Source organism: Mus musculus, chromosome 16 (assembly GCF_000001635.26).
Source record: "Mus musculus strain C57BL/6J chromosome 16, GRCm38.p6 C57BL/6J".
NCBI lineage: Eukaryota > Metazoa > Chordata > Mammalia > Rodentia > Muridae > Mus > Mus musculus.
Window position 1 is genome coordinate 38696813 of NC_000082.6, and position 16496 is coordinate 38713308.

General features: G+C 46.7%; 1 protein-coding gene across 1 annotated transcript in view; it reads right to left on the minus strand.

The window, feature by feature from the left end:
* Arhgap31 (Rho GTPase activating protein 31) overlaps positions 1 to 16223 on the minus strand; it is a 114693-nt gene extending 98470 nt beyond the window's left edge. Inside the window, exon 1 of the mRNA NM_020260.2 lies at positions 15762 to 16223. Within this exon, the coding sequence (NP_064656.2) occupies positions 15762 to 15861 (100 nt within the window). The 5' untranslated portion in view covers positions 15862 to 16223. The remainder of the gene's footprint in view (positions 1 to 15761) is intronic.
* Positions 16224 to 16496: the final 273 nt, after the last annotated feature.

Sequence of the window (16496 nt, forward strand, 5' to 3'; positions counted from 1 at the left end):
AGTGATTCAGATGATGGACATGGTGGCCATTGCGAAAGAATGTGACTGTGGCCAGGCAGTGGTGGCACACTTGGGAGGCAGAGGCAGGTGGATTTCTGAGTTCAAGGCCAGCCTGGTCTACAGAGTGAGTTCCAGGATAGCCAGGGCTATATAGAGAAACCCTGTCTTGAAAAAACAAACAAAACAAAACAAAAGAATGTGAATGTGTTCAGTATTGCTGAACTGTAGACTTCAAGATGGTAAAATGCTATATCTTATGTTATGCATATTTTGCCATAATTAAAAACATCTACTGGGTCTACCTTGGTGATTGAGAACTTTCCTGGCTTTCTCAGTGCCTTGGATTCTATCTCTATCACTACAAAATACATAAATAATTAAAGCCTAAGAAGTGAAGCTACTAATAATACCTACTTTTCATTATTATGTGCAACCATACTTCCAAGTTATAGTGACCAAAACAGCATGTTTGACATTTAAAAAACAAAAAACAAAACAAAATTAACCAAAACTCAAAAACCACATACTCAAAATAACAAGACAAAATGCCAATTCCAGAAGTAATCCAACAGATTTACAGCCAGCTAAGTTCTCACTAATGCACCAAGACTATATACAGCCAGTCTCTTCCATCAGTTGTTCTAGGAAAACTCGATATCTAAATGCATAACAGCAAAACAACAACTGTACCTCTCCCCTCATAGTAAATCAACTCCAAATGGGTTGAAGAGAAATGGGGGACCCCCAATTATGAAATAACTAGAAGAAAACCACAGAGAAGAGATCTCAGGACAGGACCCCAAAAGCACAGAATCCAAGGACAAAAGCTGAGGAGATCTCAGCAAAGGAAGAGACATAGAGAGCGATGCCATGCAGAACAGGAGGAAATAATATTTGAAAACCACTCATTAATTAGAACTTGAGCCAGGGCTGGGCATGTGACTCAGTGGATAGCGTGCTTGTCTAGCATGTGAGAGGCCTTGGGCTCAATTCCCCACAATGAATCAACTGGACACAGATGCACACTTGTAATGCTGGCACTCAGGAGACAGAGGCAAGAGTCAAAGGTCAAGTCCAAGGTCACACCCTTGGTTTCATGGTGAGTTCGAGCCTACATGAGAGCCTGTCTCAGGTAATAAAAACAAGCGCAAATAATCTGAATATACGTATCTCAAAAGAGATGCAGAGAGCTAAAAGTGTGTACAACAATTTTCAAAATCACCAATCAGGAAAACGTGAACCAAAGCCGCAGAAGGTACCATCTCACCCTACTTAGAATGACTGCCATCAAACAAGCATAAGTAACCAGTGTCAGTGGGAATACAGAGAAAGGGGAAGCCTCAGAATGCTGGTGGGAACGAAACTCAGTATGGTCAGGATGGAAAAGTGTTCTCAGAGGACTAGGAATAGAATTACCAATGATCCAGCAATTCCACTTCTGGGTTTATATAAAAGACGGTGTGGGGGGAAATCAGTATGTGGAAGAAATTCCTACAGTTCTTTATGTATTGAAGCACTATTCATAATAACCAAGATAAAGTATCAAGCTAGGTGTCAACAGGTGAATGTCTCTCTCTTTCTTACACACACACATGTATATATGTATGTATTATGTGTGACACTTATCTGCTAATGAACACACACACACACACACACACACACACACACACACACACACACACACTGTAATACTATTGGACCATAAAAGAAGAAAATTCTGCCATTTTGGCAATAAGGATAAACCTGGGAACAATGTAAAATATGTCTAGGAGAGAAAGACAGACACTGTTTACTGTGGAGAGCTAAAGACGTTGGTTTCACAGTCATAGGAAGTACTTATTGTGCTGAGAAAGATGTGAGTCCAAGAGAGGACAGTTAGTGTGTGGAGCTGAACAGCTGGTTAAGACTAACTTAGTGCTTGATAACATAGTTGGGTAATTATCTTTGACAATAATAAGTTATATATTTCAAAGAGTTGGTAGAATACTTTCAAATGTTTCTAAAACAAAGAGCGGATCAACCGTTCAGGTGATAGACATTCTGCTAATCCTGGTCTGATCACTGCACACTGTACTGAAATGTCATATTGCACTCCATAAATATGTGTGATCATTATGTGCTAATGAAAACATAATACCTGTCTCCCAGAGTTGTTTTCAGAGACACATGAGTCAACACTGTGCAAGGTGCGAGGCAGTTTCAATAAACAGAATCTGGAATCCTAGCATCTCTGGCTGAGCAGAGTCCTATCAGGCAACACGGGGTACAACACACAGGGCAGACACACATCTAGTAGATGATCCAGTTCTTCACAGACCCAGACCATAACAAGTTTTTTGTTGATGTTGTTTCTAGGAATTCACAATAGAAGGGTGTTTTTAAACAGCTTAAAACTTGATAAACATCACACAGGAACCAATGATGGGGTTGGGAAGATCTCAGAGCTGTTGGGTAGGTTCCTCACCAGCTTCCAGAAAGAGCTGGTGAGGAACCTGATACCTTTCAGAGACTCCTACACTCTAGGTTCTGGAGTCTTGTAGCCAAGGTTAAGTTGAAGACATGGAGGTAGAGATAGTGTCCTAGAGTTAGGTCCAGTGGTCGGTCTATTGGAGACCCCTTTTCAGCCATAGGAAGAGGGCAGCTTAAGCAAGTTGTGTCACTGGCTTCAAAGAAGAAGGAAGGGTTCGGAAGCCAAGGAGTGTGAATGACTTCTGGAAGAAGCACAGGTGAGGAGATGGATTCTCTCTCAGCTCTTCTAGAAAGGAACGCACTTCTCACAGTAGTGTGGGGAGGCTGGTGTTGGACTTCCAGGCCTGGAAGGTAGTGCTGGAGATTCCTGCTACGTTGCTAAGTCTGTTGTGATCGGCTTTTGGCAACAACAGGAAATGAACAGAAGGAGCTACAGGCAGAGGGGCCACCTCAAGGCTTGAAGCTGCTTGAAGTTGCTCACAAACAATAACTACTCTTGACAATTTCATCTGCCACCTGGGGCACTTACAACACGTCACTGTCTAGATCACCTTGAATGAGTGTCCCCCTTTAAAAGCACAGAGAACACACACACACACACACACACACACACACACACACACACACACACTCACACTTCAGTCTGTGCTAAGTGGGTCTGTTCCTGTAGCCCAGCAGAACGCAGTTACTTCACACTTAGACTCAGAGTTGAGCCCACCTTGACGGGGCAGGGCAGGCAGGCAGGCAGGCAGGCAGGCAGACAGGCGCATGTAAAGGGCTTCCCTCCTGCTCAGCCCCCCCTCCCCCCCCCCATTCCATCAAAGATGGACATAGGCTTTGTGTTCAGATTTTCCCTACTCCTAAAGCCCAGATGGAAACAGCACAGCTATCGCTATAATTTCAAACTTTTACCACAACACACACCCCTACCCTTATTTGGGGTTTTGTTTTAAGTCTTGTTTCTTTGGGAGATTACTGAAGAAATTCGAAACTTGGAAAGTTGGTCATGGTCCCACCCCAGATATATTTATCAACAGATAAGATTCTTAAAGCTGTTTTTAGTTGTTGTTGTTGTTGTTTGAATGCAACCAGCCATAGAAAGTAAATAATTGTGTGTATCTAAGAGAATAAAAGAAGCAGGCACGAGAGACATGCGGGATTGTGAGGTGTCTGTTCTCAGAGATCTCAATGTCCATGTCTCTGGAGCCAAGCTCCGAGTGACGAACTTGAGCCTGGGTCTGACTTCCTGATACCCACGCTGCAGACAGCCACGCACACCTCTGTGACTCCGCTAAAGCAGCCGTTCCTTCACCCTTGAGAATGACTCAAAGGAGAGTCTGACGTCATAGGGAAGCAAACTGCCAGGCTTCCTCCAAAATAAAGTTGGGAACAAAATTCAACAACTCCAGACACTCTGTTCCCATAAAAGTTTTTACATCCCCCCCACCCCCACCCCACCCCCCGCCTTCTGACTTAAAAAGTAAAACTTCATACTCACTGTTGACATTGCAAGGGGAGGGGGAGCAACAGAAAAAGAAATCCGGGGACAATAAAGTCACGTGGCTTGGCTTAACTGCCTTTCCTGGCAGCCCCCTAACCTGGTGCCCATCACAACAAGCCCTGGAAAGCAGGTCTCTGAGGAAGACCCTGGCAGGAGGTGCCCGCATGGCCCCTATTGGCTCCTACCCGCAACTTGCGGGACCCATGGGCAGGATCATGTGTTCCCCAAGGGCCACTGCCTACAGGGCCTGGGCAAGCAGCCATTTGAACCTTTATTCCACGTTCATTTTGGTCTTGAGGGACACAAACATGGAATTTTAAAAGTATTTCTAAAAGTGTAATTAGTCTAATCTTTAGTTAACATTAATTTTGAGTTTTGTTGTTGTTGTTGTTGTTTGAGTCAGGGTCTCTCTAAGTAGTCCTGGCTGTTCTGGAACTCAGCATGTAGACCAGTCTGACCTTGAACTCACAGAGAACCTCCTGCCTTTGCCTCTCAAACGCTATCAAAGGTGTGCACCACCCACCATGCCCAGCCTTAAATTAAATCTTAAAAGAAATATGTATATATTTCTTTTTAAGCATATATATATACATGTATGTATATATGTATGTATATATATGTATATATATATATGCTTAAAAACTTTTTTAGGGTTCATATTTCAAAACTCATACTTTCCCTAGAGACTATCCCTTTCATTCAGAGCCAGATTGTCTCTAAGGGCATGAAGGAAAGGGAAATGGAATCTGCCCCATTTAAAAGTCCAGCTTCAGATGGGGAAATACAGGATGTTCACAGATGGCACCATAGGTGTATTCCCTGTGCCCAAGTCACTACAGATTTTCAAGCTACCTCTCTGGGGTTCCAGGCAGGGCTCCATTGTTGGCTCTGAGCATACTCCACAGTCTTGCATTTAACACTGCTTTCTACAGAAAGCAAAATGGCCCCTCTCCGTTAACACTAAGCCCCTCGTTCTAGCTTTTAGCCAAACAACAAAGGATTTTCCAAATATGGACCCAAAGAGACATGTGCACTTTGAAGGCCACAATGAAACTTAAATAGCTAAAACTTATTAAGAAAGCCAACAATTGATGCCAAGCAGCCGAGTCCCTAAGCGAGCAGCAAGACAAAAGCCAGAAAGGGGAACAAAAATATGCATTGAAGGGGAGGGGCCAGCAGGGAGGTGTCGATTTCTATGGAAGAGCTGACATCACGGTTTCCCTGCGACACTCAGCATGCAGGAAACAGATGGCTAAGAAGTGGTGGAAGGGGCTACTTAGGGCTGGGGGTGGGGGGACTTGCCTTGTTTCCAATGTTGCCATTAGGAACCTACATGATTTGCTCTGAGAACCCGGGAGTGGGAACTCCGTTGTCAGAGTTTTATAAGTTATTTCACATCCCACTTGAAGCTAGTCTGGCAGCACATGGCAAAATGGAGCTCTGCAGAGCCCACTGCCAGCAAAGCCAGTGGGACCAGAGCAAACAAAGCTACCGAGAGAAAGGGAACGTCCATCAGGTATGGAGTCCACTTCTTTCACCTCTGGCTAGGTGACACTAGCCAGTGGTTGTCTGAGTTGGCCCTCGCTTGTCAAACAGACGGTCAACTCAGACAACTCAGGCAGCTGACAGAGTAGAACTACTGTCTACAATAGGATGAGGTTGAAGTTGAATATTTTTCTGCTATAGAGCTACAGACTTTAGCCATGTGTGGTGGTGCACACCTTTAATCCCAGCGTTTGAGAGGCAGAGGCCAGCATGGTATATATTCAGGGCAGCCAGGGCTAGTAAAACCATGTCTCAGGGAAAAAAAGTCTCTTTTCTAATTATTTTTTAAATAGAGGAAGGACTGCCTGACAACCTGAATTTGATCAGCAGATTCCACAGTGGAAGGGAAGAACCAACTCCTAGAAGTTATCCTCTGACCTCTGTGTGTGTGCGCGCACACACAATAACAATTTAAAAAAGAAGAAACAAACAGAGTCAGGGTGGGCAGTATCTCCTATCTCCTCTTTCTCTGAGCATGTGTGTGCATGTTTGTATTTGTGCAGGTACATCAGCATGTGTGCGTGTATGTGTGTGCGTGTGCGTGTGTGTACCATGTGCAAGGCAGAGGGTATAAACTCAGGAGTTAGTTTTCAGTTGTCTGTCTTGTTTTTGAGAGACAGGCTCTGTCACTTTCACTTGCCTGGAGCTCACCAAGTATGCTGGCCGGCCAACAAGTCATAAGGATCCTCATGTAGCCACACCCGGATTTTTTTTTTAAAACAAAACAAAACAAATCCCCAAAAACCTGTGTTCTGAGGATCAAACAGCAAGCCCTTCACTGACAGATCTGGTGCCTCAGGGCTATTTCTAATTTATTTTTGCTTCTTTGTTTCCTTCATCTCTTTATTTTTTTTCCTTAGGTCTTAGGTTTGTTTGTTTGTTTGTTTGGGTTTTTGTTTGTTTGTTTGTTTTTCAGCTCCTTCTCTTTCTTTTCCTTTTGACAGGATCTTGTTATGTAGCCCTGACTGACTTCCTAGCTGCCTCTCAACTCCCTGTACAGTCCAGGCTAGCCTTAAAACTAAGTCTTCTCTCCCTTAGCATCCTGTATAGGTGGGGGCCTCCAGCACCTGCGCTGTTAACATATGTACACACGCGTGCACGCACACACACACACACACACACACACACACACACACACACACACGCGTGCGCATATGTTAAAAACCTTATCATTCCATAAAATGTCTTCTTTTTCTGTATGTGAACAAGAAACAGGTTCAGGCACAGCCAGCCAAACCAGTGGCGGTTCTTACCCTTTCAGTGGCTGCGAGCTCACCTAAGGCTATTTCCTCACTCCTGCCCTGAAGCCACCAGGCTCCTGTTTTCCCCATCCCTCAGCTGCCTTAACAGAGTTTAAGTCCCCACCCCACGCCCTCCCAGACTTCAGAGCCTGCCGCCAATCCCAAGCAGCAGGCAAAGCTGCATCGTTTCCTGCCTCTGGACTCCAGCCCCCTCCGTATTCCTCTGCTCTTCCTCAAAGTCAGATGATGTTTGTTTGTTTGTTTGTTTGTTTGTTTAAATTTCCCAGCTACAGATAACCCTCTGTCTTACAGCTGTCAGTCAGCTGCCTCATATGTCAGCATGCCCGGCTTGTACACCCTCTTCACCCCTTGCCTCCCTCTTTTCAGTACATTTTAGAAAGCTGTGCCCTTGCCTTGTTGATCACATGTAGGCCAAGACAAACTTGAGAATACCTTTGTAAGCCCAGGAGAGCAGTGGCTCTCAACTTTCCTAAAACTATGATCCCTTAATACAGTTTCTTATGCCGTGGTAACCCCTACAGCTATTTTATAACCGTAATTTTGCTACTGCTATGAATCATAATGTAAATGGCTGTGTTTTCTGATGGTCTTAGGCAACCCTTATGAAAGGGTCATTCAATCCCTAAAGGGGTTGAGACCCACAGGTTGAGAACCATTGCAGTTGGATCTAGCACATTGCCATTCCATTAAATCATTCCATTAAATCCCACCAAGATAGTTTCTGATTAAAAAAACCTAAAGATGGGGCAGGGGGTGTAGGTTGATTCTATAGTGTTTGCTTAGCATGTGCAAGGTCATGGGTTCCCAACTTAGTACCCGCTGCCTACACACGTACAATTTTAAAAAGCACAGCTAAATAAAACAAAACAAAATCATAAAACTCCAGGAAAAGAGATCTTCATGTGAGTTTTGCAATGGCGTTGTTGACATATTTATCTGTCAGGTATTTCCAGCTGTGTTCTAGCATCTGTAACAGTGAGAGCTGGTGGTATATGTTGCTTTTCAGGGGTATGAGTAACATTCAACTGTCTCCCCTCTAAAGGCATTCGAGACCAGCATCAAGCCATGGGTGTGGTACCCAGAGCCTAATGTACCAGCCAAGCTTGAACTAGATCAAAAAGTGCCAGAGACTTGATCTCAGAAACTCAGTTGGTTCACACCAAGGAGTGAAATGGTCTCTGCAGTGTTCCATGCAAAGCCTGGGTTGTTTTCTACCTGGGACTAGCTACAAACAGGACCATGAAAGAGTTCTCATCGTGAGATACCTAAAAGAGCTCCAACACCTACTTCCTAGGTAAGAAGATAAATCCTAGGTAGATATTAAGCAATGATCATTTTGCTCACCATAGGCTCATAGAGACAGGCACGACCTACTACATCTGTATGAGCTACCTCAGCTGAGCAGCTTGCCAGGTGCATACACACAGCCAGGATCGGCACAGAACAGTGGGCCGAATGGAGATGGGATAGGGGGCCTCTGACTCTCAGGCCATGGGTATTTCCAGAGGGAAGAGGTTTGAGGTTGCAGTGGGCAAGGAGGAACCTAGGAAGACTTGAAAACTTGTGGATTTCAATGGCTTTCTCTCTCTCTCTCTCTCTCTCTCTCTCTCTCTCTCTCTCTCTCTCTCCCTCCCTCCCTCCCTCCCTCCCTCCCTCCCTCCCTCTCTCTCTCTCTCTCTCTCTCTCTGTGTTTGTGTTTTCCCAAAGGCACACATCAACTTTCAGAGGACAAAGTGCTTTTCAGACACCAGTTGTTATGACTGTTTCTGGTTTGGGCTGATAGAAAGCAAAGCAAAAGACAAAATACCTTTTTCGGTTTTGTGAGGGATAAAACTGGCTAAGTGCAAAAATTATGAATTATTTTCTCCTGGGAGATATGATTCCAGCCTAAGGCTGTGCTTGAGCATCTGATAGATCCTGACTTAAATCTTGCCTTTCCTGTCGATAATCTTGGATAAACTCAGTTCCCTTCTGTAAAATGGGTGAGTATGAAAATGACAATATTCCTTTTTATGCATAAAGTGACTGGCACAAAATTTAAAAAGCAAACCAACAATACTGATGCTCACTCCTGCTGCTGCTGAAGATAGCAATACAGTCTGGTTTGGAGCTCAGACTTCACACTGACTCCATTCTCTTCTTTCCAAGAAACCTTCCCTCATGCCCGCCCCCACATCCCTTAATCACCTAGCAGCCAGACGTTCTTGTCTTTCTATATCAAATCTTGCTTCTTTAAAAAAAAAAAAAAAAAAAAGAGGAATGCTATCATTCATTCTTCTCTGAATTGTTGCCAACCTTTTTCTTTTCTTTTCTTCTTCCGCCATTGGAGAGGAGTTCTTTATCTTAACCTTTATCAAAGGTTGCATTCAGGGAACATTAGTTCAACAGGGGCCATCCAGGCTCCTAGAGTCCCAGCAGGCTGTGGCCCCGCCTTACACAGTACTTACAGGCCGGCCTTTTGAGAGTGAGGTGCCAAGATCAGTTCAACTCAAGCATGGCCTTTGTGTTGGAGCCTTGGGAGAAATACTTAAGAGAACTGGTCGGCACATGCACTCATAGGCTTAACTTGAAGTGGGGGAGAAGCTGGAGAGGGTTGCTGCATTTGATTTAAGTGTGTGGCACACAGTATGTGGGAAAAGAACCGAGTCCACGTTCCTGGCTTCAAGTCTGGCCTATAGCAACCACAATAAGGAAGTGGGATCCTGAGACCCCTGGGCTAGAGTGGACAGGCAGCTCAGCGTGGGCCGCCTGCTCTGGAAGGAATGAGCAATAGGAAGCCCTGACCAGGTGGTTTTATCACTATTTTCTTCCAGAAATATTAAGCTACAATATCCAGTGGCAGAGTGGGTGGTTGTTAAAGGTTCCCATGCCCAGCCCGAGTCTTAGAACTTTCAATCCCACACACTTCTTCCACCCACTGCTCAGAGCCACACACAGCATCGAATCCAAGGAAGACTTTTTTTTTTTTCCTCGGGAGGCAAACCCTGGGAACAAACTGCCCCAGCAAGAGCTTAAGAATTGTCTTGGTCAACCAAACTCTGGAATTCTCGGAGTTTCCTCCACTAACAAGAAAGCTTCCAGGGCTAGCCCACCAATGCTTTACTGGCTGGCCTCAAACCCACAACCAAGGAGATACATACTTGTGTGCAACACTGCAGTCTGGTTGGTGCTGAAGGACTTGTTTCTATTTGGGTGTGATGCACTCTTTTCTCTGTCTGTTTCTCTCTGCTCCCGCCTATGAGTGACCCAGAGGCTCTCCTCTGTCCATCAAATGGTTCTCTGGTTTCCAGGTAGTCAGGGGAGGAGGGAGTTTGCTTCCTTATGGGGAACGGCATTGGGGCTTGCTGAAGCTGAGAGGTATCTGGGCGGCTGCCAGAGGGGTTGACCTGGGAGCAGTGAGGGGAAAGCTGTCCCCGTGGTCAAGGAGCTCCTGGCAGAGATCTGAAGGGCCTGTAGACGGGGCCATGTGGTAGGTGGAAGTAGCTGTTTCCATTCTCTGTGTGGGCTGTTTGTTATACCCAGAAACAAAGTAGTCCCGGCTGGCTTGAGGGTTGGCCGGGCAGTTTGCTCTGGGCTTAATGCCTTCTCCCCATCTTTTGCTTCTTCCAATTTCAATCTGGCAGTCCAAGTTGGGGGTGCCTCTCTATGCTCAAGCCCCTCACGTGGCTGTTCTGTCTTCACAATCCCCCCAACAAAGACCAGGTATCTCTCTCAGGTTTCCGAGGCCTAGAAGTAATTGGCTCTCTCTGGACTTTTGAAATGTTGCTATACAGCCCAGGCTGGGCTCTAGCTTTAGATCCTTGAGCCTCAGCCTCCCGAGTGTTGGGATTATGCCCAGCTCTCAGATCTTCCGAAGCACATTTGTTTCAGGTTGAACATTTGTGCCAGCAAACCTGGCAAGTCCCTGCATCAACCAGACTCTCCACCAAACACGGCAAGCAATCTTTCTTCCAGGCCCTCTGGGTGACTGATGAATGCCCTCTCCTCAAGAGAGCCTCAGTCAGTCTTGGGTTGTGGTGGGGTAAGTTCAGGCTATTGTGACAGTACAGGTTACCATGAGGGTGTCCCCAGATAGGTGCTTTACCTATATTATCTCGTGTGCTTTTATATCTGCCCTACTACCTCTATAACACAAGAGGGGAAACTGAGGCCCAGAGGCAGGAAGCAAAGTCTCTCCAGGGCTAGTCATCTGGGAACAAGAAAAGATCAGATTCTAGGTAGGGGACTTCCAGCAGTCTCAAAGGAATCCCCCAGCAGAGTCCCCTGGGTTAAAGAAAACTTCCAGAACTTTCTATAGCCGAAACCCACTTGGTGAGGAATTATCTAGGGAAGGTAAGCGGATGATGTGCTCGAAAAGACCAAGCCGCTGAGGATACTGCCCTTGTCCTCCAGTCAGGACTGCATCTTAAACAGAAAAGCACTTGCCTTCTTTGCTACGACCTTGCTCTGTTTGTGTCTGTGCCGCATCTTGTCTATTTAACGGGAGACCAAAACGCTCCCATTCTCTCCTACAGCTGCTTCGCTAGCCTTGGCGGCTGACTTCAAAGTCAACTGGAGTATAAAGGTTGGGTCACATCCCTGAGACTCCGCATTTCTTATAACCAGAGCCCATCTTGCTTTCCCACTGCATCCAAAACACGGCTGGAATAGAGTTTTGTTTATTGAATTAATAAATAAAGGAAATGAACAAACAAAGTGAGGGAACTATAAAGCTTCAGAAATGAAATGAAATGGAGCAACAACTGCCGTTCCCACCACTCGTCCACATCCTTTGAGACATTAGGACTCCCTCCCAAACAAGCTCAGGGCTGTATTTGCATTGCTCAGTGACTTGTTATGAACCTCCTGTGGCCTCTCAAATTAGATATACATTATACCTATAAGTAAATCTTCGTTTTACATTCACACACATCTTTCCTAGTAAGGATGAGAAGAAAAAATTCTCCAGCAATGAAAAGGCTCCCTCACACTTCTCACGGAGCATTCAGAATGGACTCTACTTAATGCAAAGAGCATGGCCCACAAGCCACACACTGCATGCAGGCAGTGGGTTTCCACCCTGTCCATGTACCAAAAACCATCTGGGAGAATTTAGTTGGTCTGAGATGGGGCTTTGCATTGACTTTTTCTTTTCTCTTTAAGAGATGAAGTCCATGTAGTCCAGACTAGCCTCAAACTCCCGATCCTCCTGTTTCAACCTCCCAAGTACTAGGACTCTAGGTGTGTGCTACCATGTGTAGCGGCAGCAACATCTTAGAAAGCTTTCCAGCTGGTTGAAATCTGTCACCATCGTTTGAGCACTGTGAAGGCACGATAAAACTTCCGTATAAAACTTCCCGATGACTCAGAAAGGTAAGGAAGTCTCAGCTCTTAAAGTGGTCAGCCCAGAGGACAAGATAGTTTCTCTCCTAGCAACTCTTACTCTTCCCCCTGGCCCCTGGTCCCATCACCCCCACCCCCTCTAGAAGACATAGAACACATGGCTCATCAGGGAGAGATAGGAAACGATCATGATCATGTGCGCATTCCATGGGCTTCACTCACACAGTAGGGCCACAGGTGACAATAATCTAAGGTGTTTTTTAAGCTGCAAGAAACGACCTTCACATTCAGTGATCAAAAACAAGAAAGAAAAGCAGACTCCTTGCATCAGCGGTAAGGAAGGGATCCCAGACAGGAAGCAAGAGAGTTAGCTGGTCCCCTGGGGAGAGCTTCAGATGGGACAGCAGTCACTCAGCTGGTGGGGAAGTGAAAAGGGCCACTAGCAGCCACCTTGTGGCCTCCCATGGTGTTCTTTCTTGTTAGACAAGAGGAAAGTGGCCAAAGAAGGGGGAACCAAGGATGGAGGTGTAGCTCGGGTTAGGTGCTAGCTTTGGGGAGTTCCCTAGAGTTTGATCCACCGCGCTGTGGACTGAGGGGAGAAGTGAGAAGTTGCCATGCTAGGCTTCTGCACTGCTGGGGCTTACAGCAGGGTCCGAACCTGACACGTAGGTGGCTGCTGTCGGAACTGTATATTTGATGTGTACGTGTGTGCGTTTCTATGAAAAGGCAGCTCAGCTTTCATCATCTTCCCAAAGATTGAGTACGATGATAGCTGGTCATGAGTAATATTCACTTCAGGCAGAAAAAAAAAAAAAAGATCTGTCCCTTGTTCACCCTTGTCTTGTCTGCTTTGTCCAATCGGAGGTAGCTAGGCTCAGCTTGGTGAATTAGAGAGATGGCTAACAGCCATCCTGTTTGTCCCCAGGGCTATCACCCAAGATGCAGCTTCCCCACCATATCCAGAGAGCCCAAGCTTGGCTTAGCCGTGCTCATCAGCGTTGGTCCTCCATTCCAGCTTGGAGCTCTGCTCCCAGGGCATCTCTCACTTCCCCTTCATTCTTGGGCTCCCAAACTGAAATCCATTTCTCTTCCATTTCTACCTAGGTCCAGTGGCCTCTGCTCTTTCACCCCAAAGTTCAGTGGCCAGTATAGGATTCTCGAAAGGCCCTTCCCAGACTCTGGGTTCCTGATTACCACTCTGATTTACCACCTCCAACATCCCGAGATGCTCTCCCAAGGTCGTGAGCAAAAGGGTGGTGCCCTTCTCAGCCTCTTCTCACCCAGGACAGAGTCTGGGTCTTGCCCGTTAACTAATATATGTATATCTCTACACTGTTTTAGAGAAAACCACTTATCAGTTCTATCATCATCACCACCACCACCACCACCACCATCATCATCATCACATACACACAGGAAAGCAATGAGCTTTCCCTGTGTGGGGGCAGAAATTCTATTTAGTCTTGTTTATACAAACTGCTTATTATTCACGGTTCATTTCCACACTGTACAATGACAGTGTGGCTGGTGATCCAGAGTGCCAGATGCTTTTCATTCAAAAGCCAAACTCTATTCAGGTATGTATGCCCAGTCTTAAAGGTTGCTGATCTGTGACAGGGCCGTTTGCTTGCACTCTGGGGACGGGGGTCCTTAAAGGAGAATGGTGACTTACACACAGGAGGCAGCAAGAGGTCTGGGCCCTCTCCATCCTTTGTGATGGATGAGCCTTGTGTCTCTATGAGATCTCCTCTTAGCTTCCTCCTCAGCAGGACAGGAAGCATGGAGTTCCAAGCAGTCGGCTTTTCCTACCGAACATCCTTTCCCTTCCTCCTTTCCTATGTGAAACACACAGGAGTCCAACATACAAAATGGGTTTGAAAGAGGCGTCGCCTGAGGGCTCCTCTTAAATTCTTTCCCAGAGCCCCAGGGTTTTCAGGTTCTTCCTTAAACTAGGACTTTATAGGAACGGGCCATGGCGAGCAAGCATTATACAACCCTCACAGCGTGTGTGTGTGTGTGTGTGTGTGTGTGTGTGTGTGTGTGTGTGCGTCCCTGTGATTGTGCCTCTCTCTCTCTCTCTCTCTCTCTCTCTCTCTGTGTGTGTGTGTGTGTGTGTGTGTAGATGCCTCAGAACAGCTCCAACGTCACAGAAGGTGGCACCTCAGAAGCATGCCCAGTGTACCTACAGGTTAACACGAAGAGACCCCCGTAAAAACAAGCAGAGACAAACATTTTGTTCTTAACCACTGTGGTTAAGATGTGTACTTGGGGCTCTGTCAAGTTTTAAAAGGGGGGAAAAAAAACCCAACAAACAACTCAGTCCAAGTGATTTTATTTCAAAAAGACCTCTCCGGAGTGTTGTTGAGATTTAAACGAATTGACTTCAGTTATGCCTCAATTTCAGAGTCGGTTTTGAAAACCAGTAGTTCCCCTGAAGCTCTGAAATACTAAGCCATTTGTCCTAATGACACAGCAGACTCTGGACTCCCGAATACCACAGGAATATCACACCACTGCAAATTGCTAGGGGTGCTGAGTCTTCAAAAAGGGGAAATGAAACAAAGGCCCTGCACTGTTTCTGGGATGCACACTTGATATGGACAAACCCAGTTGTTTCAGGGAGAGTTTTCCTGAGGCAGAATTATTCTGAGCAGTTACATGGCCCTAAGTGTTCTTTTGTTGTATTTATCTATGTATAATGATAGATATGAGATATGTGTAGTGGGCTCTTTTCTCTTTCTCTGAAGTTTCCAAAGAAGCCTTTTTTTTTAAAGTCCAGAACCAGTCAACTTTACAAAAGGAGTCATTTCATGCCCCATTCCCCCACCTTTGCTATATTAAAAACTTTTACCCTCCAAGACGGTGTTATCCCAGTATAGTTTGTTTTCATTTTTCCCCACCCACCAAATGTTTAAACTGTTTCCACTGGCTCCTCTTTTTCTTTTTCCAAGCTGACTTAAAAAAAAAAAAACCAGAGACGCTCTTCTATATCCTAAACTCTTTTAAAGCTGAGGCCCTCTGACCTTCTTACGACACACTGCTCGCAGGACACACCAAAGGCCCCTCTGAAAAGGCAGGAGGAGGTAAAGGGTGGTGGTGGTGAGGTGGGGGGGGGGTCGGGGGAGGTACTGTATATTTGGCATCAACTCAGAAATACAGAAAATGTTTGTGCAAGCACTCCCCCAGCCAGGATTCCCCGCCCCACCCCCAGCACACTGCCTCCTACCACATTAATAAAAAAGGATGTGAGCCGGTGAAACCTTCCAGTACAGGAGGCACATTTAAGATGATCACAATGATACATCCAGAGAGATTCACCACACGTCAGTCACCCCCTCATCTTTCCCTTTCAATACCCAAAGTTTAAGACCCGAGCCTCCCTCCCGGGGCTTCAGCCTCAGAAATGGCCAGTAAACGCCACAGCTACACCACTGCTCATCCACCGCTCCTGTGACACGTCGGATGGACAGACCCAGCTCCTGCACTGTGGGGTGGAGGCGATGTGGTTAAGAACTGTCTTTTTTTTTTTTTTTTTTTTTTCCTATTAAAGTACAGTGAGCGCACGAGCCTGGAACACATTAACTTGTGAACTGCATCCAGCACACCCCAAGAGAAATCCATCGCTCTTAAACAAAAAAAAAAAAGGGGGGGGGGTACATTACCATCCTGTCCCGAACTTTCCAGATACTCCGTCAGGTCACATCCAAACGCACTGGCGGCTCCCTTTCGTTTCAGCTTCTGCTTGGCACCCTTGTTCTTCATGAGTTAGCCCCACAGAGGCTGCCCCTCCGTCTGCGCTCTCTGCTCCGCACCGCTGATGAGGGTTTCGGGGTCGGGTCACCAGGGCAGAGCGGCGCCGCGGGTCCGCATGGGCGCGCAGATTGGGCCGTGCACCGCCCCGGGCGGGTGTCACCTCCCTACTCGGGCTCCGGCGGCGTCTCCCCGCGCTTCTCGGCTGAGCCTTGCGAGGAGCCGGGGCCGGGGCGCGGCGGTTAGGGGACCGCCCCGGGGCTGAGTGTGCTCCGCCCTAGGCCCGCGCTCTGCCTTCAGAGCGCTGGAGGACCGCGAACAGCCAGCATCACGTCCCCTTGCCCGCCCTTGCGCCGTCCCTTTTTTCCTGTCTTACAAATCCCAGGATCGTCCAGCTCAGGAAGCGCTGGAAGGAAGTCAGCTCCGGAGGGGGGCGGAGGTTGGAAATTTTTGGCAGCTGTGTGTGTGTGTGTGTGTGTGTGTGTGTGTTTGTGAGTGCAGTCGAAGGAAGTAAGTGGGTGGGTTGAGCTGCGCGGGCTGGGGGAGAGATCGCGCTCTCCCGAAGTGGCTCTGCTAGTCCAGAGTATCGCCCAGGGCCGTCCCGGAGGAAATCGGCCTCGCGAGGAGCCGCGGCCGCCCGCCCGCTT